Source organism: Hylaeus volcanicus, chromosome 3 (genome assembly GCF_026283585.1).
Source record: "Hylaeus volcanicus isolate JK05 chromosome 3, UHH_iyHylVolc1.0_haploid, whole genome shotgun sequence".
Classification (NCBI taxonomy): domain Eukaryota; kingdom Metazoa; phylum Arthropoda; class Insecta; order Hymenoptera; family Colletidae; genus Hylaeus; species Hylaeus volcanicus.
The window spans coordinates 29,758,986-29,784,442 of NC_071978.1; the positions used below are offsets into that span (position 1 = coordinate 29,758,986).

Consider the following 25,457-nt stretch of genomic DNA (forward strand, 5'->3'; position numbering starts at 1 on the left):
GGAACGTTGTTCTCTCTCGACGCCTCATTGTTGCCCGCTCCACCGTCAACACGACCCGTCCTTCGCGTGGCATTGTTGTTCATCGTGACTCATCGTCACTGGCCGGTCCTCTGCCGCTGTAACCCCCCATCCCGGACGAGCCCCCATATGTAGGAGTCTAAACGAAAAATAAGGCACGGAGAATTTGAACCCACGATCCTCGGATCCACAGTCGACCGCGATAATACTAATACATAAATGAAACGTGTCCAGAGAAGCGTGTCCAGAGAAGCGTCGAAAGAAAAGGGCAATTACGGTATTTAATGTGATCGAGGAGTCTATCGTTCTCATCTTAATTTGCCAATTTAAATGTCGAAAAGTACGCGCATGTTGGGCAAATTGAAACGCGTCTTCGAGGTCAATAGAAAACAATTACGAGCCGGACGTTTTACGTCCATTAAACGTAACTGCGCAAAAATGTTAGCGGCATCGAGTTGATTCGCGTGACCTTGAATCGTCGTTAATTCTCACGAAGGAGTCCGGTCAATTTGGTCGTTAGGTTCTTGGTTGCTTCGCGAGAAGGCACGGTGTTCGGATAGGTGATCATCGAATAGGACCCTGGCTAGAAATACAGGTGTCGCGAAAATGTTTCTCCTTCTCTTAGCGGTCCATATCGGTCGACGCCGATTGAGAGTCGAACCTGAACGAACGAAAGGATCCGCGTGGTCTCGAGGCAAAGCGATTTCATTGAACTCCAAGCGAAGGTTCAAACGCTGGCCGACGTAGAGAAGGAATTCTCCATTGGCGCGGTGAACACGCGGCATGCACGCACGCCCACGCGTGCGTCCCGCCGCCTCGCGTCGCGCTTCATAAAGGTTACGCATTAATCTCGGTGCGTTACGCGCCGCTAAGGTTCTCCGGTTTCGCGCGCGCACGCCAGCAAGCATTCAAAACGGAGGCACAGCAAGCTCGCAGAACCTTAAAGACAAAGGCGTTGTTTGCTCGCGGCGCACCTTCGACGGCCAGGAATTTCTGTGCGCGCCGATACGCGCGCCAAATGGATCTGCGATCATTGTCCGCCAAAGATGGATCGTGACTTACGTGGGAAATCCAACGGCCAGATCGCCAGGACTGGAGACAATGTCGCGAGACGCGTTCGACTAAAAATATCCCAGTGCTGCGCGATCCGAACGTTAAATCCTAGAATCGAAGCAACGATGGGCTTGTATAGCACTCTTGGAAGTACCTCTTCAACGTTTCACCTACCATTTGTAAAACGAGTATTACCTCGAATAACTCAAAACTTGCAATAGGGATTATCGGCTCGTTAGAGTTACCGAGTCATTAAAGTGGAGCATTTCCGTATTAATACCGGGAACGCGTAATCTTCCTAACCATAAATCTGGTGGTTCGAGCGGTGAAGCGAAACTGACCGAAGACAGCCCGTATACAACGCACGCTAAGGAATTCCTAAAGAGTTTCGATATAAACAACACCCATTTGTTTACCTAACGAAGATAGGGAAAAACGTTGCTCGCAGAGTGACCAGATAGAAAAGGCGCGCGGTAATTGCTAGGCTGGATGTACCGGATGTCGATTATCGTGGGCGTACGCGAACGCGCGCGATCATTTACCCTCGCAGCCTTATTACGTGCAGCGTCGCGATCCAGTAAATGTATAGCCGAGAGTTTTCGCACCTCGTGCGAGCTACGTCGAACGTACACGTCGTATTTCAGCTTTCAGCCTCGCGTTAACAGGGAGAGAGGTCGTTGAGAGGAAAATTAAAAACTGGATTATCCGACGGGAAATAGGTTTAGGACTACGGTTTTTTCTAAAACTACGATTTTTTAGAAGTATTTCCTCGGAAAATGTGGAAGATATCAGGTATCGTCCATCTCTATTCAAATTCTGTACCACGAGTCCCACACGTTACTATAGGTTAATGGATTAATATGGTCTCGCGCGCTTCGTTTATCGCCATTTTTGAACGATATCTATCGATTGAAAAATAGTCGGAACCCGCGCGAGGTTGGTATTAACCGCGAGTTTCGACATCATGACGAGAAAGATCAGCAGCTTCGGCGAACAGGGGAAATAAGGAAACTCCTTTCGATCGCTAATCAGCGCACCACTCCTCGAAAGTGGATGCTCGATCGCGGCCGGTGGGTGTGAGAACGAAACCGTTAAGTATAATTCAAGAAGCACGAGGCGAGCTCCGGCTGTGCTCAGGTAGCTGGTTTACACAGCCAACGAAGGAACCGAGCTTTGAGGATCCTATTAAAACGCGAAACTTTACGACGCGACCCTTTCACGGGAAATAAACGTTCCATGCGTTGCCTTCAAACGAGCCGGCGTTAACTTTTCAACGTATTTACAGAACGAAACTCGTTGAATTGTTGACATTCACTGGGTATATTTTCGCTGGGTAGGCTTTCAAGTTTTAAGGAGAACTTGGACCGACGAGTCGTTCGAATTTTCCTAAAGAACGAGGGTTCGATTACTCGCACCGGTACTCGACATTTTTATACAACCTTAACCAGACGGAGAGACCGAAGAGAAGTCGCTGCCTGGTCTGGCGATATGGCAATCCGATAAAAAACAACGTAGATATACCGTTAATAGTGTCCGCGCTGGTGCGTTTACCTCACAGCGCGAAAATGTAAAAAATCTGAACGCGTCGGCCGGTTACGCAAGTCGTCGGATAATCAGGAGAAATGATAGATCGTTGAGCGAAAAGCGGCGGGAGATGTTCGCAGGCGGTCGTGTCACTGCGTTCCATCGGCTGAGGCTTCTAACTCTCGGTGAACAGTCCGGTCAGCTACGGTTGCGAGTGTGGGTGGCTGGTCAGGGTCTGTCAGGGCATAGTAGTCACAACAATATGGCCGTCGCGCATACCCGGGGCTCCAGGGTGACCAGGGTTCGCCGTCTGCCGGAGTTCTCGCAGTGGTTGACCGCGCTCAAGGTCCCATTCCCCCTTAATCGCCTTCCTTTTCGAGATCTTTCACTCGGTTCGCTCCCAATCGAAGAGACCGCAATCTCTGGCGAACGCTCGCGCATACACGTACCTACCGCCTATGAGCCCGTACGGAGGAGACGACATTCCACGGAGCCTGGATGCTGCGCGCAGTATACTGACCTAAAGATAACCGGATTACCCTACAATCGCCTCGCGTCATTGCTCGATTATTCGACTACCCACCTATCGGCCAAAAGGTTGACGCCGTAGCTACCTGACGCGCGAATGCAATCCCTTATTCGTACGCCGCGCTTCGAATTCCTTCTTGAATCGCAAGCCCCGAGCCAGCCATCGACATCCGTTAAAACGAAGGAAAGCAATCGCTGGAGCAGTCCGATCGTTGCAATTACCGATATTGCTGGTTTCGTCCGCGAGCGATTAGTCCGTTCTGCGAACAGGAGATACTCGTGGCTTCCAGATCGAAACCAATCGGATTCATCGCGGCAATAATGATCCCCGACTTTCCCTTGGGCCGTTTAATATTCATGCGCGCAATGAATGCCGTGCTTGGTCGGTGGAAATAGTCTGCAACGGGAAGAAAATTGCACGCATCTCGACAACGTCTTTCGCTGCTCTTCAAATTCGGGATGTCGGTTTCTGTACTTTAACCCTTTGCGGACAGGACGCTCTGCCGTGCGAGTGTCCGCCTGAACGGGGAGTCTTAAGAGCATTTATTAGACGTTTTATCGATAATTTCAATTTTATATGTTACGATGCTTGGGCTCCCCTAATACTTCTGAACGAGGATGTACATCGTATTTGGTGCATTAACCGAGGCCACGCGATAACTCCTCTGGTATTGGCCGTTTTCTATTCGGTTCCAAGGAACTGGTCACGACCGATGATTGGTCGAATCGATCATTCGGAGAAACTATTGGAGGCGAGTCGCTCGAGGAAGCGTCGGAACGCTCGCGAAACGGTTCGTTCCGATGCTCACGGGAATAAACTCGACGGCGGATCGTTCACCGAGCAATTATGAAGTCACGGTCAAACGGCGAGGGTCGATCGATGCGCGCCAGCGAGTCGCGAATCTTTCTCCTTTTTTCCACGGAACTGAAATTAGATCGTTCGATTTTATTTATCGCGCGAGCCGCGAGTAAGTCAGCCGCGATGATAGGCGACCTCGTGGAAGATCGTTTCGCTGGGAGAACCGGTTGGCCGACGCTTTAAAAACCGTTTAGTCGAAAGGATCGCTGTTTATCCGTCGCTCGCGCGCTATCGTAAGATAAATGTACGACGACAACGACTAGGAGACAGGTCATCGCGTTCCCTCGAACGGACAGGGCCCCGGAGGTTACTACTTTCATCGGGATGCCGTATTAATTAGCCGCGTGGGTCGTTAAAATTTAGCAAAAGCGGACGCTCGATCCTCGTAAAAGAGCCTGAAAGAGTTTAACGCTTGGCAAACGGTATAAACTCCTGACGACCGAAGATCAGACGTCGAAGGATCCCTCGGGGTCACCGATATTCAATCCCGGTAAGAGATATCCGTTTAATAAACCCAATGGAACGGGTTGTACCCGGTCCTGGCACGTCGAGCACGCGATAAACCCGTTGAAAAGCAACGTTCTCGCGTCGAACGAAACGGGAATCGCACGCTCGATCCCGGAAATGCCAGCCGAGTCTTCGATCGGCCCATTCGAATGTACGGCGAATAGATAAGCAGCCCAGGACGTTACGAAACCACGAGAAAATTCGACCGAGGAAAAGAAAGATAAAAAAAAGTCATACTCGTCATTATGTCGAGAGAGAATGGAGGCAATCGCGTCTGAAAGGATCTACTCCGCGCCTACGTGCGGCCAATACGTCCGATTGAAGCGACGACATTCCAATGCGCCAACCCGGAAGGTGCCTGCGCACCGACATCGATTCGATTAGCTTCGATAAGTCATACTTGTACTCATGCAAACACGCGCGTGCCCCGTGCCCCGGGGAATTCGAGGGATCGCGGTGGAACAAGGGGAACGATTTCATCGCGCAAATTCGCCGCTGTCGTCGATTCTTGTAAGTTTCGAGTCAGGTTGGAAAAGAGCCGTTCCGGATCTTTGTTCTCCCGTCGTGGTATAACCGCTGTGCTTCTCTCTTTTTCTCCGTTTTTTATATTCTGTTTCGTGCCGGTGCAACGAAGCGAAATAAACGAATTAACGCTCGAACGGCGGAAGAGATTTCTACGTTTCCTCGAGCAATTACCTAACGACGCTAGCAAGCGCCGGTTGCGAGCAATTAGTATGGACGAGCATGGAAAACTGCTCCAGTCCAAACGAATGCGTAATTACGCCGACGCGATACCACACCGGCTCTGCTGCCACAGGTGTTCACCGGGACTTCCCGCGTGAATGCCGATCCGATTTCGCTCACGCATCGATGTCTCCAAATGTCGCAACGCACGTGTCCGCGATCTCCCGCGCGTTGGCGCGAGTGGAAATCAGAAGCGCGCAGGCGGGGGCTCGAGATACTTATTTTCGGGTTCTATCCGTCGCATCGTTTGTCACGCGAGGCAGCGAAATAAATATTCGGCTCCCAGCGTAAGCAGCTTTTTCTCGCGGTAGCAGTTTCTTCGGATCGAGCCGAGACAGGAGACGTCCCTTTACAGTTACTCTCGCGACTCGACGTGGCGACTTATCGTCGACGTAGCAGTAACTCGGCCTCTCTGCGACACGGGGCGCTAAAATACAGTCGAGAAAACGAGCACCGGAGCCGTCGAGCGACGACGTCCGCGATCCGGAACCCGCGCGCGATGGAAGCACGCCGGGCAATCAGCAGGGATTTTTACTCGCTCGGAATGCCCCCGGTCGCTATAAGCGGCGACATTGCGCGAATGCCGCTTAGACACCGGTAAAAGATCGGTTTCTTTCGATCCTGGTGCCGAGGACATCCAGTTATCGATAACCTTCGCGACTTGCCCCCCTCGGAATGCTTTATCGCTCAAAAAGTTGTCCCCTGCTCGGACTCAGGGGCAGACATTAGAACCACGAAGCTAGGCATCCGACCACGCGCTAATACTCTCGCTTAGCTCCCAGTTATCGCCTGTTTGACCCTTCGGTCACCCTGTTTCGGTAGCTCCGACTCATATGCTCGATCGATACTTTATTTTAATACTTTCGTAGCAATACTACGTAACAGAATTGGGAAAAGGTGGAAAACGTGATTTCTCCGTTTTTCTTGGACCAACCATTGTCTCGATCGTTTCCAATCAATGGACCGAATGATATTCGTATCTCGCCTATAATAGCTTGGAAGATTACGAGATGGAATCGAGAAGATCCCGTTGGAGTTCAGGCTGGCTCTAATTGGAGGGTCCGGACCCCGGACGCAGGAGGAATTCGTGCAAGCTGCAGATTCTCGCATTCCAGCGATGCGCGCGGTCCGGCTTCTCTCCCTCTCTTTCTGCATTTATAGAGCTGCTCGCGCCAAGTTTGAACTCGCCAGAGCCTTCCATGCCGCTTCGTTCGCGAAACGGAAGAAGTTCGACCGGTTTCTTTTTTGTCGCGCGGCTCTTAGAACGCGACCATCGCGCGCGGCTCTGCTGCTCGCTGACTCGCCGCGAGGATTCCAAAGAGAACAGCGGTTCCTCGGCGTTCCGACCGCGAATCGGGAGCACCGATATCGTCGGAGACTTTCGTTTTCAGCGTTTTCCCGTCGCCCCCGATCCCGTTCGCTCGCTCGTTCGTGACGAACAACGAGAACCGTATCCATCGACGAATCGCGATTTTTTTCATCGGCGCTTCTTCCGCGACGTCCACCGTTCTGCGGTTCCCACGCGCGCCGCGCAACTTTGCACAGTCAACATTCTTGTGCTAACTAATCAACGACGCGTGACTCTCCTTTGAGGCACCGCTGAACCGGCTCCGGGCTTTTCTTTACCTGTTAACTCCCGACTCGCGCTTTGTCGGAAGTTGAGACAAAGTTTCCAATTTTCGAAGGTAGTTGACCATCGATCGCGGTGTTCTTGGACCTATTATCCGTACATTCGTTCGAAAAGACACGTAGGGAACGATCGTCGACTCGAAGATCTTTCTCCAAAATAACCGACTCGTATTCTCGTGTCCGTTAACCGGTATTCTGATTCGCTGGCTACCGAGCCGACGACCGTTCGACAACCGCGAAATTCTAGATACAATTTAAAGCCGTGTCTACCCCGCGTGACAATGAGACGGCCTTTACAAGTATGCATCCGACATTTACATCACGTTCGTCATTGTCAGGGACATCGGAGCAGGCAGCGCGACGCGCATGCAAATGCACCTAGGATAGCGGTAATTCGAACACGTTACGTGTTACCAAATAACGTGGAAACGTTAAAACGTTGTACGCTTAAATCGCCTCTCTACGCGCGCGACGCGCTCGAGTCGTCTCTGCGGCGCGTCATGTTGCGTCGTCTGTAGTCTACTCGATGCGTTCCTCTTTTCAAAAAAAAATGCTCTCTCATTTTGCAAAGATAAACTTGAATTTAACGTAAAATATTTACGATCGAACGATAGGTGTTTTCAGCCACAAAACGACAAATTTGATTTATTCGCGAATACCGTGCAACTTGAAATGCAAAGTCGTACACGAAACAATCGAGTGTATAAATGGCGGCGCGGGTGTAGGTCTTTGCGGAGCCTCGCCTTTCATGCGGAGCCCGAGTGGCACACTCGAACTCGAGGAAATTCGAGCCCTCAAAGGCCAGCTAACTTCTTTTTTACCGGCTATTCGACTCCAGTCGCCGTATGGCGAAACACTCATCAGTGACGCTCAATTCCAGTCGAGGGCGCACCGGCACCTCGTTATTGCTCTCCGACTCGAGAAGATTCCTTTTACGAGGCGGCTCGAGTTTCGTCGAATTTGCGTCGACAAGAAAAGCAACGCTGCGAACCGTGTTTCGCGACTTATTCCCGATTTATTCTCGATTATTCGATACGAGTTTGTTAAAAAATCGAATACAGAACGTGACAAGTTCGACGCTGCTATCGGAGATTTCCAATTCCGAATCGAACATATCTAATCGCGACGCAACGCATTCAAGTTTCCTCGGAATTCCATATTTATTCGCGAATTAATTTCCGATGTTTACACAACATCGAGCGTCTAACGTTTGCTATCGCGTACAGGCCGTTATCGTACCGAGAGATTTTTCAAAAATTTCCATGTCTCATCGTCAGGGTCACCTCGACAAACAAAGACTCGGAACGTTCAACATCGCCGATTACGTGTCGTTTCGTATCGCGAGACGTTATGCTAACCGACGCACATAAGCGTATGACTTTCCAAAACGCAGTTGCAAAACGATTCTATTGAATTCTAGCCCCATGAAACATGTATGAACCACGCATCGACAGCATGAAATTATAACATAAGATGCATGCTAACGTTACAGAATTGTATATGTACATACCCAAAGAGAACGTCGCGTTGCAATGCCAGATGGTTAACAATGTTGCACATGTTCCTCTTCGAAATTCCTTTTTCGCGTGGACAAGAATCACACTCGTTGAATAATACATCGTCGGCGTGGAATTCGAACGAGAGTTGCTTTCCATCCCGAAAAAATCCACGAGGTACCATCCTTTCGAAACTTTGACCGACGCGTCGATGTCGCTGCGTGGCTGATCGCTCGGGTGTTCGTTAGGCTAATGACGGTTGTCTTCGAAATCGCATAGCAAATGAGTCTTCCGATAAGGGGAGCGCTCGGTTCGTCGCGACAAGATCGTTATTTTGAAATCGGAGACGAAAGAAACTTGTATCTAGATAAATATTGCGCTCGATTCCGCTTCGATTTGAAATCAGCCCGTTGATATCGCGACGAGCCCAGTTTCTCGTGTTTTGCGAGATTAACTTACCCCCTGAATCGCTGCACCGCCGTCGAGACTTCCGGTAAAACGTGACACGTTCCTCCGTGTCGCGGAGAATCTGCCGCTTCGTCAAGATTACGGCGGCGTTGGGTCCTCGAGTTTCGCGAGGTTAAAGAACTCTTCTCTCTATAACCGAGCTGCGGCAGATGAATCTTCCGATAGGACGAACCGCGTTCCACCGCGAAAAGGAGATGCCACGGGTCACGCGCGATCAACGAGCGAAGAAGACGCAAGGTCGGTAGAACGTGTAACTCGGAATATTTCTTTTTTCACGACGGATTGGGCGGCATTGTGCGTGCTCAGCGCCCCGCGGCCATCGTAATGGCTTATCGACGTTCGATCTCGCGGCTCGCACGCGGACAATAACGCTGCCTCGAAAAGAGATACCTTTTGTCCGTTGGTACTCGCACGCGGTGAGAGTACGTTCTAAATCGATCCGATACACTTCTGACCTGTGTCAGAGATTGCACGTCCAGACTGGCTGGCAATAATTGTTTCGCGCGATCGATATATCGCCACGAAGCGATATCCGCGATCCATCTGCCTCGTGGCCCTTGCGGTCTAGCATCTTATTATTGGTCATCCGATACGCACGGACACCTTTCCCCCTCGGATTTAATGTTCTGTTTGAATTAAAGCGGGCCCCGGAGCACCTGTTCCTGCATCGTAATTTATCATTTTTCTCCTTCGTAAATTAAACTCCTCAAGGTCGTGCGAAAAATTCCTGCCTAGATATACGAACGTGTACATTCATTGTTCGTTGAATAGAAATTAGAATTTACGTTACAGGATCGAATATCGTAGAATGGACGAGCAAACATTTTGTACCACTTCTGGGTACCGACTCGCGAATCTTCCGGTCCAAAAATACTTGCGATTTCCAAGATCGAAAGAGTAATTTATATGCATGCGCGCATTTACGATCCTATCGAGTTAACTCGAAGGTAACCTATCAAGAGTAAAGGTACTCGGTCTCTCCGCGAGACCAGCAAGGAAGCCTCATCATTGGTGGAAAGGGATGCCCAGCGATGTCCCAGGCAGAGGCAGAAAGGCGTTCGCCAGTCTCCTCTCGACGCTCCGAGTCAAAACGTTCCGGTCTCTCGTCTGTTTTACCTCTCGCGTACCGTACACTTGTCAAAATACTTTCCAACGATTTCACGCGTAACTCTTCGTCGTCCCCAGTCATCGTTTCCCTTGTTTCGTCGCCTGCTCGTCTATTCCAACTGTCCTCGACTAAAATCTACAAATTGTAAACAGACTGTTGTCCCGTACTTGTGAATCGTTGAGTTAAATTTCGACCGTGACCCAATCGTTGGCTGTCGATTTTCGCTCGTTACGCGTCATGTTCGATTTTCAAAGTGCTTCGTTCCTGATCGTCGGGCCGTGCAACCTGCCCAGTCTTCTCCAAGGATTGTGAACGATCAGGGGGATCTTAAAACTCGAGTGTTTCGAGGGATCGGGTTCCTGCTCCACAAACCGCAGCTACCGAATCGCAACACGAAAAGGTATTTGAATATTTTCTTTCAAGGCTTCTCGATTCTCCACGTAGTTGTTCGATTGGCGTACAAGACCTATTCGCGCGAATAACGTATCTACGAGAGCTCGCATTCCGATGCTAATAGCGAACGAGAAATCGAAGCGAAGATTTCGATTCGACAACCGAACGAATAAACGGAACGCAACACGGTGGCGCCCGACGCGACGTGCGCGCGTAATCTGGATGGAAAATATTTATACGAGGATGGTGCTCGAATTCCACGAAATCGTAGAATTGATTTTCCGCTGGTAATGATTGAGATCGCGTCTCTGCTCGCGAAAATCCGGCTGTCTCCAACGTTGGCGTAATCGACTGAATCATTCGCTATCGACGACCGAGTCACGAATTAATCGCGTCATCGGCGTACCGGTGTCGAATAAAATCCGGTCGAAAGGAAAACCGCTTTCGACGTCGCGGAGCCAATGACCGATCGGCAGTCTCGAAATTACGATCCAGTCTTCCACGAGGTTCGCGCATACGACGCGAGAACGCTTTCAGCAGCAGGATGCGGGGCATTAAAGGAACGCGCGCCATGCAGCTTCGCGGGTTAAAAAAGAATCTCCCCCGGACCGTGGGCTTCCATCCGTGTCGTCTAAAAAGCCTCCGGAACGAAAAAAGGTACGATAAATTGTCGCGACGCGTTCAAAAATATTCGTTTCGAGGTTTACGGACCCGTCGCTTCCTCGTTTAACCCTACGATACCACGCTGGGGACCGGAGGACATTTAGGTTCTTACACCCACCGGGAAAAATATTTATGACGTCGACGTTACGATTGATGCTGTATCAGACTCGCTGTGCGCGAGGAATTGAAACAGCAATCTGTTTAAGTTTGTATGGCAGTGGTGGGTCTAAATTTATCGCAGTCTGGAACTAATAACTTTCAGGGGTCTTTTCCTTTTTTTTTTTTTTATTTTATACGTTTTACGAAATACATCTTCGCATTGCTATCGTTGCCGTCGAAGCAACAAAATCCAGATGCGACGCGGACCTAACTCGAACACAGCGTCTGGAGTAATTCGAAGAGAAAGGAATACGAGGAGTCGCGATTTTCTGACCAGCGACCCGGGCGATTTTCGTTAAGCAGATTTGCCCGGAGGATGGAGTTGCAAAAATTCAATTTGTCGCCCGCGTTGGCCTCGAAGCCACACTTTCACTCGCCACCCACAGAAAAGCGCAACAGCAGCTGCCGTTCGCTCGCTCTCGGCTCGTTTGCTCGCGCGCACGATATATTTCGAATCTCAAGGGTAGACCACGCCAAGGGCTTCGGACGCTGGCAGCTGACACTGCAGATGGGCTCCACCTGTCTCGTACTATTTACCGACTCGTCTCGTAGTTATTTCTTCGAGAAATCAGAGGCACACGCTCGAACGCCGTGGCAGCGAAGCCCTCGAGAAAGCCTGGGCATCCCGATTGATTTCTGTCCCGCGACGCAGGAAATTGTCCTCGACGATTTTTGCGGCTCCTGAAAACTACCGACAACGTAAAAACATCGTCGTTGCTTTTAGACTTTGTACATGCGTAACAGTAAAATTGCGACAGTATCGTAACACGTTTCTCGAAATACTCGTCGATTATCGAATCGTAAAACTCGTTGCTACGGATCGCTCGTCGCTATTAATCCACGGCTCCCGATGGACGCAATGGCCATCCGCGTCCCTCGCAGAAAAGGTGTCCCAGTTCTATTCGAGCGTCGTTAACGTGTCGAATGTTTTTCCTCGTCGATTTCGCAATTGGCGTTCGCGGGAGGAGCCAGAGAGGAGGGTCGTCGAAGTCTCGCGAGAATAAAAGGGACGGGGTTCGCGTCGTGGACGGCACAATTAGCTCATTCATCGGACGCATCTCCGCGTGCGTGCGTACGGTGACGTATACATATTAAATTCTCGCACGACACGCACCGATGTGTTCGTCGGAAGAGGCTGGTGTTATCTGGCAGGCGCCAAGTACTCGGTCGCTGTAACTCGCGAGATACATACTCTGTTAACCGCGAGAGCGATCGGCCGGCCGTTTATTTATTTCGCAAGCGGCGTGTGTGTATCGCGTGCCCCGTAGGGATCGCGCGAGCGTATAATGCCCGACGATTACCTCGCGACGTGTACCGATTCGGCCGTAGATTCCAGAAGTGTTAATAATACACCGCCGACGCGATAATTTCTATCGCGTCCGATGAAGCTGCGCGCTCTAATTGCCCTAACCGCGTGCATCGTCGTCGAGTCGATATTCGTTACGCGCCGTGAAACGCAGACTTCGCGGCGATGCGGCGCCCAAGAAACACGCGAGCTCCGTCTCCTCGACTAGCCGTTGGTTAACTTAAATTGTTCAACCGCGACATCGCTAGTCGTTCTTCGTTTAAAAGTATTCTCGGAGCACAGAAGGTTTACTCGTTCGTCGTATCGTGAATACCGAAGCAGCAATTTTCCGATTCCACCGTGGAATTCGTTTAAAATAGCTCGCGGACCACGCGATAATACGCGGCAAGCTAGATCTGGCCCGCGGGCCCGAGTTTGCCAAGCCCTGACTTCAACGCCACGGTTACGTCACGTTCAACCACGGTCGCGCTACTTGCGATAATGCCCACTGTTTGCCGTTTTCCATCAATGGACGGGACAGATGGGATCTTGGGTTAGGCATTAACCGCCGATCGCGCCATTCCATAATTATCCGAGTAATGGCCAGGCTCTGGCGAGGTTTAATTGAATCTAGGCTAATTAACGACGAGCTAATAATTGCGCGAACACTGGCGTCGCTCCGTGACCGTGCTGCGCCCGGTAATTTTACCATGCTTCCTCGCTCTGCGGTCTGCGTTATGGGAGTTACGTCGACTCGCGTCGTAATACACACTTTTGCTGGAACGCGGTGTTGGAGCGCGCGCCTCGCGCTTTCCTTGCAGCGAACAGTACCCGTAAACGAGTTTACGATTAAACGATCCCACGCGACGTCAGCATCGGCGCGTTCCGAGGTTAGGCTCGACGAGCTGGAAAGTAACGTCGCGGACGCGAAAGAAACTTCCCCGAACGGAAAAGAGACAGGTGGGGCAAGGTACTTTGAAACCGCTCGGATCGTCGTTAATTGCGAATCGTGCCCGTGAGAGCGAACGCGCCTATTATCGGAGCAAGTTTGCGTTACGTCGTCCTCCAAGAACGGGTACCCACGCGACGGGCAACGCACTTCCGGTCAACCACGCCTCCGGCCGTGACGAATTCGGCCGATCGACCGGTGCAGTTCCTTTCATTTGCATAATCGCCCGAGATGCTTCCGACCGGCCACGAATTCGTGATGAATTATATTTCAGATCACGAAGCAGGAACACGTGGGCCGAAGGCCGCATACCTTTCGAGGTGTTCGGTGCGACCTTCCGCGTCACAAAATGTAACACGTTTTTGCGATTAAATTATTCGTTGTTCGCCTCGACAGAGCCTATTACAATCTCTATGTATTCGTTCGGATAAGCTAGATCACCTAGTCTTAGAAATTCCCTACGATACGGCGAAGCCCGTTTCAACGTCGAAAAAAGGATTTTGACGAACCGATTTAATTGAACACCGCGAACGCGCCTCGATACGTCCCGGCGCTCGAGATCCTCCCATGGCGTCGTGCCGGCTCGCCTCGATGCCGTTTTCAGCGGCAGCCCGCAATTTCTCGTAATTATTATGTTTATCTTTCTCATTCACTTAAGTCGGTCCTTCGGTTGCCGGTGTTCGCCCCGGCGGATCTTACCGAAACGATTTCGCGTTGTACCTGCGGACACGCTGACGCCGCCACGCGTCGACCATTACGTCGTTCGAGGGGCGTTACGGCCGATCCACTTTGTCAAACTCGATTTGCGTGATTCCCTTTCCCGTTCGGACGACCGCTCTCGAAATCTTGCTCTTCCAATTAGTCGACGATTTATCGCGTCGCTGAAACGACTCTTTGCGGGGTTAAACGACTTCGACACGACTTGGACGCCGAAAGCTTCGAATTGCGAGGTTCGACGACTCCGGATATGCTCGCGCGACGTCCGAACCTCGCACGCAACACGGGAGTCCGGAGTTTTTTAAGTAAAAAAAATTAACGTATCGAGGTGCAGCTTCTTTGTCGAGGTAGGAGCATAAATGTGACGTGTTGCGAGGAAAGGGAATATCTCTGATTGAAAATACAGTGCAAGAGAAGAAATAAGGGAACGAAACGAAGGGATCGTTCTGGTCGTGGAGTTCTCGGTGCGACGACGAGGAACGTCGTCCCCTTGGTGAATCCGGTCGGTCCCCGCTAGCGGAGTTAGCTCGGACGGATTGTTCCGCGGTGCACGGCGGAGGTCCGTGGAAAAGTGTAAAGGAAAGGGAAAGAGGAAAGAGGAAAGAAGAGACGAATCGGGCAGAGAAGGGAAGAGAAGGTTGGCGAAGAAGAGTTGACCGGAGGAGGAGAGGACGGGTCGAAGGAGCAAGAAGAAGAGAGAGAAGTTAAGATGGTCCAGCGCGGGCAGCATCAGCACCGCACCCGGAGGTGATGACCTGCTCAAGGCCACCCGCTCCCAACCTAAGAGACCGGAGAGGAGAACCACTCTTCTTATTTTTCGTTGCTCCCTTTTCTCTCTTTCCACGTCTTCCAGGCTCTCCCTCCTAACCTCCCGATTCTCTCTTTCTCTCTCCATCTCGCTCGAATTTCCTCTTCTGGCCAACCTATCCTCTTCCTGCTCGTCGCTCCGCCGCTGGTTCTCTCTTTTTCCGCTGGTTCCCTACCCCGAAGCCCTTAATGTCAACTTCCCGGCCGGTCCTTTCGTCGAGTTTCTTCCAGTTCGATCGCATCGAAAAATGCGTCCTCCGAAACACGCTCGGCTCGAGGGAGCGAATTTTTACGAATTCGCGCAGGACCGCGGTCTCTCGTCGCTTCCGACTAAACGGTCCGTAAAATTGAAACGGACATAGAATTTTAACGGTCGATTAAGCCACGCGTTCGCGTCGATCATCGCGCGTTTAAGCGTACCGCGGCGCGCCATCAGGGGTTTACGATGCACCGCAAGAACTCGTAAAGCAGCCGATATCGCTCGCCTTGATCTGCTTGCTCCGCGAAAGCATTCGTTGTCGAAGAATGCGGCGACCGTCCTCTACCACCGACGAAAATTCTACCCGTTCTTCGTTTCGCAGCCTCGGCTAATTCCATTGACCGTTTCTCGAGATCTCGCGCCTCTTTATCCGCCGCTAGTTCAGAAACGAAAAGTCAGGATCTGCCAGAGTCGAAGAACAGCCCCAGGCAGTTTGCGCTTTGTACGCGACCAACTTTGAATTTCGAGTCAAGCGTAAAAGACCTTTTCAATCCGGCACGCAATTCCAGCTAGACCCCCAGAAACTAGACAGCCGTAATTTTCCGAATCTATTTGCGGCACCGTCGCAAATTACAGCAATTAAATCCATTTTTCCATCCGACCGTTTCAAAACAAGAGAACCCACCGCCGAGTATTAATTAATGCCGAGCGAGTTCAAAGGTTTCTTAGCGTTGGAGAGGGAGCACGCTGAACGCGGCGTGTACTCGAGATATGGATCTGTACGGGCAACATTCGTTAAGCGATCAAGGTCGCAAGGAACAAGCACGAAAGATAAAGAGAGACGGAGACCAGTCGAGTCCCCGTAGCCTGTTTAGCGTTCCGCGTATTTCGCTTATTGCTGAATGAATGTAATGGTGTTCTGCATACGGAAACCGGCCGGTGCTCCGTACACGCAGGAAAACAGAAACCTCGTCGGTAGCGTTAATCGCGTCGGTACACGCTCGTACGACGCGCGGTCGTGTGTCTCGCGGATTCTCCGCGCGCATCTCTGGATGTTTAATAAGCGACAGGTCAACCGAAGTCAACCGTGCAGCTGTGTCCACTAGCCAGAAGCTATTACCTCGACTCATTATCACTGGACTCCTTCTGTGTACGCGCGTTTCTTATTTCGCGACCGCCTCCCGAGTAATTTTTCTTAATTGAAACGTTACAATCGTCTCGCCTGTCACTCGCAATCGCGGCGCTGGAAAGCTCGTGGAAACGTTCGGCCGTAGACACAGGCGTACAAGGACGGAACGTAAACTTGGCTTATAGACGAGGGGAGCGACTGTTTGGTTCCACGCGCACTCTTCGATTTTCATTTTACGTCCACGGATTTAGCAAAGGCACAACCTTCATTAGTTTCTTTTCTCTTTGTTGCAGCACGGAATGACGAGGTAGACAACGCCACCGGAACCGCGAACATCTCCGAGGTTGCCGCTGAAAATCTCAACGAAGGTAAGCGATAAGAAACAAGAAGTGGAGCGGTGGTGGTATATTCGACGCAGTACTGTCAGAGTTTTCGGAATGTACACCGAATTCGATGGTCATAGAAATATGGGCGTACGAGATCCTTTTGGGTGTTTGGCTCAATATTTGAGGGTAAACACAAAATTCCATCACATTTTGGACATTCTATGCTCGTTGGCTCCGTGTCGCACACGACGCTAAAATCCGCTATGGCTGGCAACGCTGATTCAAAGTATGCGATCGTACAGGATTCGAACGTCGAGTCTCGATACGCCCGATCCTCGGACCGCGCTCCGAGACTTCTATTCAGCTCGCACGGTTGAAAAGCGAATGCCGTGAATCGTGTGTCTAAACTTTCGAGGCACTCTCGCGTGGCATTCCGTTCTCGGAACCGCGTGTCTTCTTACAAAAGAAACCGATTGGAATGAATTTTTTTTAAAAGCATGGCGAGAACGTCGACTCGGCGTGACCGACAATCGCTCCGCGGGCCCAACAATGGCGCTAAGCCGCAAATGCTCGCTGGTTTACGACGACGCCGATGGCCCGTCCTTCGGTCGGCGGTGAAAGTCCGCAAGAATTCGCCCTCGATCGTGTTGCGAACTTCACATTGAGATACTCGTGACGTGTCACGAGCCCGTTCCAGCCCGTTCCGACCCGGTAATGAACGCCTCGTGTCGAGATACACGGACGAGAGCGAACAAGGGACGCGAACTATCTTTCAGACGTTGCAGTCACGATTCTCGTACCGCGCGTATTTCCTACGGCGAGATTTCGTTCCCGAGGGAACGGAAAAGATCCGCCTCGCGCGATTCTTCGACCGTAAGCGAAAATTTCGATTTTTCTTGTCATCCCCAAAAGTATCTTTGATCCAACGACTTGTACAGATTAAATAACCGAGTCCGCGAGTTCTGTTCGTTCGATGGACAATTAGTCATTGCAGGTTTTCTTTCGTTCTCTTATCCGTTACATGTACAATTATGGGTGAACCGATGAGAACAGTCCGATAAGTCGTATTGTTAATTTAAACGATAAGAAACGACACTCGACGCGTTGAGACTGATGTCACCGATCGAAATCGTCATCGAACAATCTGGATAACGTATTGTTTCGCCGCGATAGTCTGTATCGAAAGTTAATATTCCGCGCGTTTCTATTGAAAAAACACACGGTATGATGTCTTAACCGACATTCCGACGACTTTAAGCGACTTCCAGGTTTTAAAATTCCGTCCTCCTCGTTAGGTCTTCCGTGCGCGGAATATAGATCCCGGATTCGGAGTCCTTTTAACAAGATTATGCTTCTAGTAGTCGTACCGTCAACAAACAAAAAGCGAGCAATCCCAGCAGTCGAACCTCGTAGCTATATCGAGACGCGTTGTTCGCTAAGTTTGTATCGTTTCCATCGGTTCGATACGTCATTGGTTCTTTTCGCGCGGTTGCGGCGAACCTGGCCGACACCAGTTTCCCCGGTAAAAAAAAATTAATTGGATAAGATTCCCGAGGTGTGATTTGCTTCCTACTCGTTTCGCGGGCCACTCCCACGAGTAGAGCATGCGAAGTCAGCGTCATCGGAGTCTCGAGGCACGTACGGGGACGCGCGCCGCCGGCTTCGATGCCGATGTTTCCGCATTCTGGAATCTTATGTCTGACTATGGAATATTCCCTGTCTAGTCGACGCGCACCGGTAAAAATTGCGGCCACCGGTGCAGCCTGTTTTCAAAGTTCTGCGCCGCCTCGAAACCTCGACGTCGCGTAACAAAGGGATTTCATAGGCCGACGCGAGATTTCCGCGAGTTTACTTGCACTAGTCCGTTAACAAGGAAATATGATAAACCTCTCACGGATGCATCCTTCGAGTTCCGAGACGACAGCGTTGCTGCAGGCAGCGCTGTACTCCCTGGCGCCCGCAACAAATCACCTCAGCTTTGCTACACAGTGGGAGCATGCATCTTTCGGGAAATTGTTTGGACACGGAGTCGAACAATTTCGCTCTGGCTAAGTTACAACGTTGCACTCCGGTCGGGGTTAACTCTTCGCGAATGCACGAGCTTTTATCGTCTCGTGCTTTAGCGTAGAAATTTGATTTACGAGTCAAACAAGAAGCGAAGTATACGCGAAGGTGAAGTTATGCGGATGCGCTTCTATCTATGTACCACGTCCAATCGGTAGCGTTGCTGCGATTGGCGTTAACCCGTGGGGACCTCTTCCCGTACCAGACCGTATAGAATCCTTGGCATTAATACTTTTTGTACCAATGTTTATTTTTGATTTTTAAGTGCACACACTGCATTTCTCTTTTCCGTTACATATATATCTCTTTAGATTTATGATATTATATGTTTTTTTTTAAATAGCGACGTTGCTGCGTCCAATACGGCGCAATATAACCCAAAAATACCCCGTCCCCGAAAGGTTAACTCGTCGGCCCTTTGACCCACGCGTCAACGCCCAGCGTACAGAGCGAAGAAAATAATGTGGGAACAGTGCGATCGCTGGAGAACTGGGCGTGCATAGAACGAAGGAACCGTGGCTCCGAGACGACTGCCACGAAATCAACCTTTCCCGATTCATCACCGAATCGGCATTGATTTCGCCATCGGATCCGTTACCGTGTTTTATTACCAGACTTTTGGTCGACGCGATCTTTTTCCACCGACAATGCCCGTCGCAATTCTTTCGCGAATTTCCGATTAGACGATACTTTCGTCTGCCAGCTGCAAGATATATGCTTGTCTGAACCGATTACAATCATTCGATCAGCTGATCTCGCGATCAAGATACCGCACGACTACCACGATTCGTTGAACGCTGCCACAGGGTATTCCCGACAATTTGTGCTGCAGCCGGTAAGAAACGATATAAAACGACCCCGACGGAACAGTCACGTCTAAAGTAAATATAATACAGAGTTACCGCGACGTCGATAATGCGATGAAATTTGCGAAACCATTCTTTTTTCGCGAGAAGTATAGCAAGCTTTATTCGTCTTGTCATCGCCAATTTAATCTTGCTTAAGTTTAATCGGTTTTAATTACTTCCCAAGGCCTTTGCGCGGCTTATCGCTTTTCCATTACCAGTCGTTTAGGACTGATCTAATCGATTCGGATCTGATTGCGAGTTACATGTTTCGACGTATTTAGCTGTTCTTTCGAGTCTTTTACAATCTAGGTACTCGATTTAATATAAAAATTGGCGCGCTTAATCGTTTCTATCCTATCGATTGACGCTATCGAATGACATCCGGCGAGCCTTACCCTTAATAATCTTCTTCCATCGATGTCGAAACGGAAGTCGAACGCGAGGAATGGCCGTTCGAGATGAACAGGCTGAAAGTAACGCGATACTCGTAATCAGTATTTTCGAATCCTTTTCTTCGTCGCGACCGCGTCTCTGCGTGCCCGAGCGCGAAACCCGTAGAAAAGATGGCGAGACCGCCCGCGATTCGTGATGTAACGCGTGAATCAGAGTGTGAGATTGACTGGCAAAAAGAGATTTCGCAACGTCGACTAACGAGTACCGGCCTCCCTTATCGAATGTTCCTCGGTGCCGGACGTTCGAACGGGTCACGACCGGTGTTTAAACGACGAATTACACACAAATAACATAACCACAGGTTGGAATGAGTTTCCACGCGGAGGTCTTGCGTTTCAGGGTTGGGTAGAATTTCATTCGAATGGTGCACGACAAATAAGAACTCCGTACAGCGATTTATTCGACGCGAAACGTAATTTGTATAGTTTCTTATCGAACAATGTCGTTTCAATGCACTGGCTAAACGATTATCTCGATCGTCTCTTATACCGTATCTCTTTCCCTGGAACGTGTTTTTGTTTGCGCTCGAGGTAAACGAGCCAACGCCGGAGATCGTGATTTCTCGACTTTCCGTCGATCGAACGGATCGATCGATTACTCGCCGGCGTCGCAGACGCCTTTCAATTAAAACGCTTCAATTAAAATTACGCTCGTAGGCAAGCGATTTCCCGAGTAATAGGCGAAACGCACGCCCAGACGTTGGCCGAGGCCGTTCGCAACGTGATATTAACCCTTCAACGCGGTTCGACGTATTAAGTTGCGTCCCACTTTTCTAGGCCTAAGTATCCGGAGAAGACAATCGGTTTTTCGATGTACAAATCACAGGCCGCAGGCTGTGTAATAGGCTCGAAATTGTTGTGCAATTAAGGACGCGAAACCTTGCTTTTTCCACGCCACCGTCCAGACTCCTCAATTCAGCGGTTCTAATCGAATCTCTTGGGAAACTCAACGATCTTAAAAGGGGAAATAGGTTTCGGACTATGTTTCTTCTTTTGCCGATTTGCATGAATTTATTTAGCAAGAAAGGAATGTATATAATTTAAGAGAACTTACATTCGGAGTAATATCATTGTTCAACGTATCATTTTATTGCGAATGGCAGAAAATTCTTTCGTTTATACACTTCTACAAATCCAATATTGATTGGGGGAGGAATTTAGTTCCATCAAATCATTAAACAAACGTAGTCCTAAACCTATTTCTCCCCTTAAACGCGCAGAGATAATAAATTTCGAGTATTCGCGCGGATTAAAATACCTTAAAACGACGATACCGTCATTGGCGTAAAAATGCCGATGATTTGCCAAGTGCCTCGTTGGAGTGAGTCATTTCATCTTCGAAATAAAACAGCCGCTATTTATCATGTAAATCGAGGGATCGAGCCAGCGGCTAATAAATTCGAGAGCAACATCGGAGTTACGGAGCGGTACGCGAGCGTTGCTATCACCAAAATTTCCACTGGCGGTAGACGCAAAGTCTCCTAAGTCGCGGTGACGTGAGTCGACGTGACAAAGGAACGCCGACGGCAGAGATAAAAATAACAATTAATGATTCGCGTACAAGGTTCTACACTTTCGAGACACGTCGACTCGCGGAACGCGATTCGAATCTTCTCGCGCCAAGGACAAACCGGCTTTTAGGCACCCGCTCGACGGATTCTTCTTTCGGAAAGAAAGCGTGCTCAGCGTTGCGACAAACGCAATTTCGCGTTCATAATGACGTAATTTACGGTTGCAATTGAAGTAACCGCGGTTATCGCGCTCGAATAGGCGCGTCAGATACCGACAGACGTTCGGTCCTCGAATTCTTTCTTCTCTCCAATTACTACTCGGCGTTATACTTATAGAAAGGATGTACATCTTCGTCTTTGAGACCTACGCGTGGAGTTGAAAGTATTATTTTCTCAAATGAAATTCCTTAAATTCTCGTGAATTCCTTACGATGGGTGGAGAAAGCGTATACACTGGCAACCATGCGAGCACCGTTCAAAATACGATGAAAAAGAAATTGCGAGGTCATGATTTTCGTAAATAACGCGTCATCCTTGAAAAATTCGATGCCGATTCGTCGTAAACTCCACCCACGCCGGATCGTTGCGGTTTCCTTTAAAACGTACACCGTCTCGACGACCTTCGAATCCAATTCGATCGCTAATATCTTTCGTATCTCGTACCGCGGATTCGAGCCATAAATTTTACCTCGAAATCCAATCAGAGCTATCTCTGTCGATAACCTGGCGGGTTAAGAGATCCAGCCGAGGGATAATGGACCGGCGAGTACTTCCTGCTCGCTCACCGATCGGCACCGTGGCTGGCCTTTCATCCGAGTATTCGACACCAAGAACTGCCATGGCTTGGCACGTTTGACACGCGTCGACGATTAATCAGCAAAGTACACGTTCGACGATAGCGCGCGTCATTCCGCGATTAATAGTTCTTAACCTTCGAGTGACGGTGCTTTTGCGCATTCCATTCTTCGGAGTGTACTATGCTTCTTGGAACGGCTGCTCCAGTCATATTTCGAGCAATGGAGCCCAGAAACGTTAGTCAACTCTCGCGAAGAGTTTAAAACGTGCCTTTAATATTTGCTTCGAATCGAAGAATTACGCTTTATTCGAACGCGACGCAGTCTGCTTCGTCAGGATCGAAAGGGGACACTGGTTTCTCTACCGAATCGCCCATAAAACAGATCGTAACCTACATATTTTTCTCAGCGACATAGTTTTCCAGCCGGTTCGAGCTAGCCCCTTTCGAGGGACCAGCAAGATTTCATAAGCGGTGAGGGTCTGAGGACACCGATTCCGAGATCCGGAGACCAAAAACGTGTCCGCGACGCGTCGCAGCGGCAGCGACGACGACGACGACGATAACGACGGTCACCGCTTTATCCCTTCTCTCGTGCGAACGCGTAACTGCTCGATGCCGGTGCTAACCGCGGAAGCTGGCCTCGACGAGCAATGTCGTCCAGTCTTACGAGAGCCTTCTTACCGGTAAGAACGAGTCCTCTCCTCCTTCGTTTCGGTACCCTTTGGGCTCGAGTTGTCTCCGTTTTTCTCCGAATCGGTTCTCCAGGGCCGCTCGCGCGCTATGAGCCTCTTCGTGTCACAGTTCCGAGTCGCCGTTCGAGGAACCGCATAAACGGTCTTCCCGATCGTTCAGCCCTTCGAGCGATCGGTCGTGCAAATCTGTTTGGGGAAATACTTGCGAGACCAGGTCAGGAACGAGCAAAATTTTACAAGAGTTGCATTTTCAGGGGCATGCGAAACATTTCGTTTTATAATTCGAATTCCGATCGTGATTCGCCACATTCGATAAGCAGTCATTCGTCTTCACCGATTACTCGACATTTTTCCTTCGATACTACCTTTGGACCAGGTGCATATCCGCGACTTGTTCGAAACCGAACCGTGCAAACTGGACTCCGTAGTCTACGCCACGAGATTGCTCGCGAGGAAGCCTGACCCTAGGAGCATGACGCTGGAAGCTCGATTTTTCAACGGAGTCGAGGTCCGTACTCGTCGATCGGTCGATTATACGATCGAAGTCACGAGAAGCCTGTTCCCGTCGATTGATGGGCCTCGGAATAGTGCATCGAAGCGAATTCGTGGGTGATTCTGCTGGGTGTTGACAATTCGACTGGATTTCTATACGTTTCTTTTTAGAAAAATGGAATACGCTTTCGTGGTCGTTTCGAAATGGCGTTACCCGAGGGGATCCACCCACGAGCTCGAGACCCGCGCGTGCCGCTGACGAACCGATTAAAATTCCTAGCCGAATGCCGGCAGAGGCTACTAATCGGCGATACGCGCGTGCTCGTGAGTCGAGGGACGCGACTCGCTCGGCGTAAACCGCTAGCGTGTCCCACCGATCGCACCATATTTGTACCGATATCGGGGATAGCAAGCGGTCCGAGTACACGTTCTCGTTGCACGTAAACGCGACAAGTGTCCGTTTGCGCGCGTACAACGCTGGAATGCGAAACACGCGCTGTTAGTTAAATTAAAACGTCTCCGAGTCGTGCGCTAACGAGGGAAGGACCCGACCTGTCCCCTTCCGATTTTAACGCGCTTTCTCCGCATAGTGGAACACGGATTTCTGTCGCTATGCGCGGAACGTTAGGCGTAGACGCTCGATAATTTGATAAATATACTCTAACGAGACGAAGTGGTAACGCGAACAGCTCGGTCACCGTTCGCCGTCGATAGAAATTTCGATCGACTACGGAATCGGTTGAACGCGGAAACCGAGTCGAGCGTGTAACTTCGCGAGCGATACGAGGCCCTCTGTTTCTGTTAAATGGCCGGAACGCCGTTGGTAGAAACAGGAAACTCGTAGGCGCTGTTCGTCTACGAATTACATAATACGCTTGCCGCGATTCTTCGCTGCCGGTGAATGGAATTTCCGATGGCACGTGGTGCATCGCGATACGGGAACAGCGCTCTCGTTTGCACGTGTATCGGCGATTAGCTCCATCGAACAGCAGCCGACCAAGAATGTTGAAGAGAAGTTATAGCGGGACGCGCGTTCTATTAGCGGCGGATAGAGGTGGCACGCGAGCAGCGATACGACCGTGAAACGAACGACATTTCGCCAAGCATTCTCCTTCTTCTTATCCTAGGGGATTGTTGGGATATCGTCTGGGGGATAGAACGGAAGTAAAAGCCGAAAAACTAGGAAAAGTGTCGGTCGAGTCGAAAATATTATTCCGTTCGTGCGTTTTCGCAAAGAGTCGCCCGGCACGCACGCTAAGAGCGCAGATAACGGGCGTGCAAGTTTTATCAACGAGTGCGCGCGTTAGAATGTAGAAATCCTTGGATTCGAGCGGCCAGTCGCGAAAAATCCGCGGATCCGCGAGAGGGCTGTTCGCGGGTCGCGATTCCCTCGCGGACGGCTCGTGCTCGACTGGACTCGACGGTAAACGCTCCGACGACGCGCGTGAAAGTAACGCGATTGCGTAAACTCGCTGATATACTTGCGGATTCTCTCGCGGACACCGACTCTCGTTGTCGACCTTGCCTCTCGTCGAGACCCAAAGTTTTCAGAAAGAAAATCCTTTTGATTTTATCCCGACTCGTGCTCGTCTTTCGAAGCTAGACAAGACTCTAAAGATCCAAACGCCGCTAAAACGCGAGTCGTGGCGATAAAGGCGCGCAAAGATAGAGCTGCGCTGAACTAAATGGGAATATTTCCGTGGCCTCTCTCGCTGAGATTGAAATTCTTGCGTTTCACCGCACCGGTCGCTCCCGGGAAGCGATAAACTAGAAATCAACGCACAAGAAATATGCGACGTCTCGTATTTTTAAATCTCCCGGTTGCTCTTATCGCAATCGGATGCTAAATTCTATTAAACGTTCTCCTTTCCGTTCTCGTCGTAATCCTATGCTTCGTAACGTATTTGAAATTCTCCAACGGAACGACGTTGCAACTGGATCCGAGACTATTCGCATACGGAAAAATACGATAAGTAGTATCGGGAGTAGTTACAACATCGAGCCGACGAGTGCACGCGAGCGTGAATTCATCGGTTCTACA

The 25,457-nt window shown here is 50.2% G+C and overlaps 1 protein-coding gene across 1 annotated transcript in view; it reads left to right on the top strand.

The window, feature by feature from the left end:
• LOC128873635 (uncharacterized) overlaps positions 1-25,457 on the top strand; it is a 42,275-nt gene that overhangs the window by 10,749 nt on the left and 6,069 nt on the right. Inside the window, exon 6 of the mRNA XM_054117334.1 lies at positions 16,529-16,603. Coding sequence (XP_053973309.1) covers positions 16,529-16,603 — 75 coding nt within the window. The remainder of the gene's footprint in view (positions 1-16,528; positions 16,604-25,457) is intronic.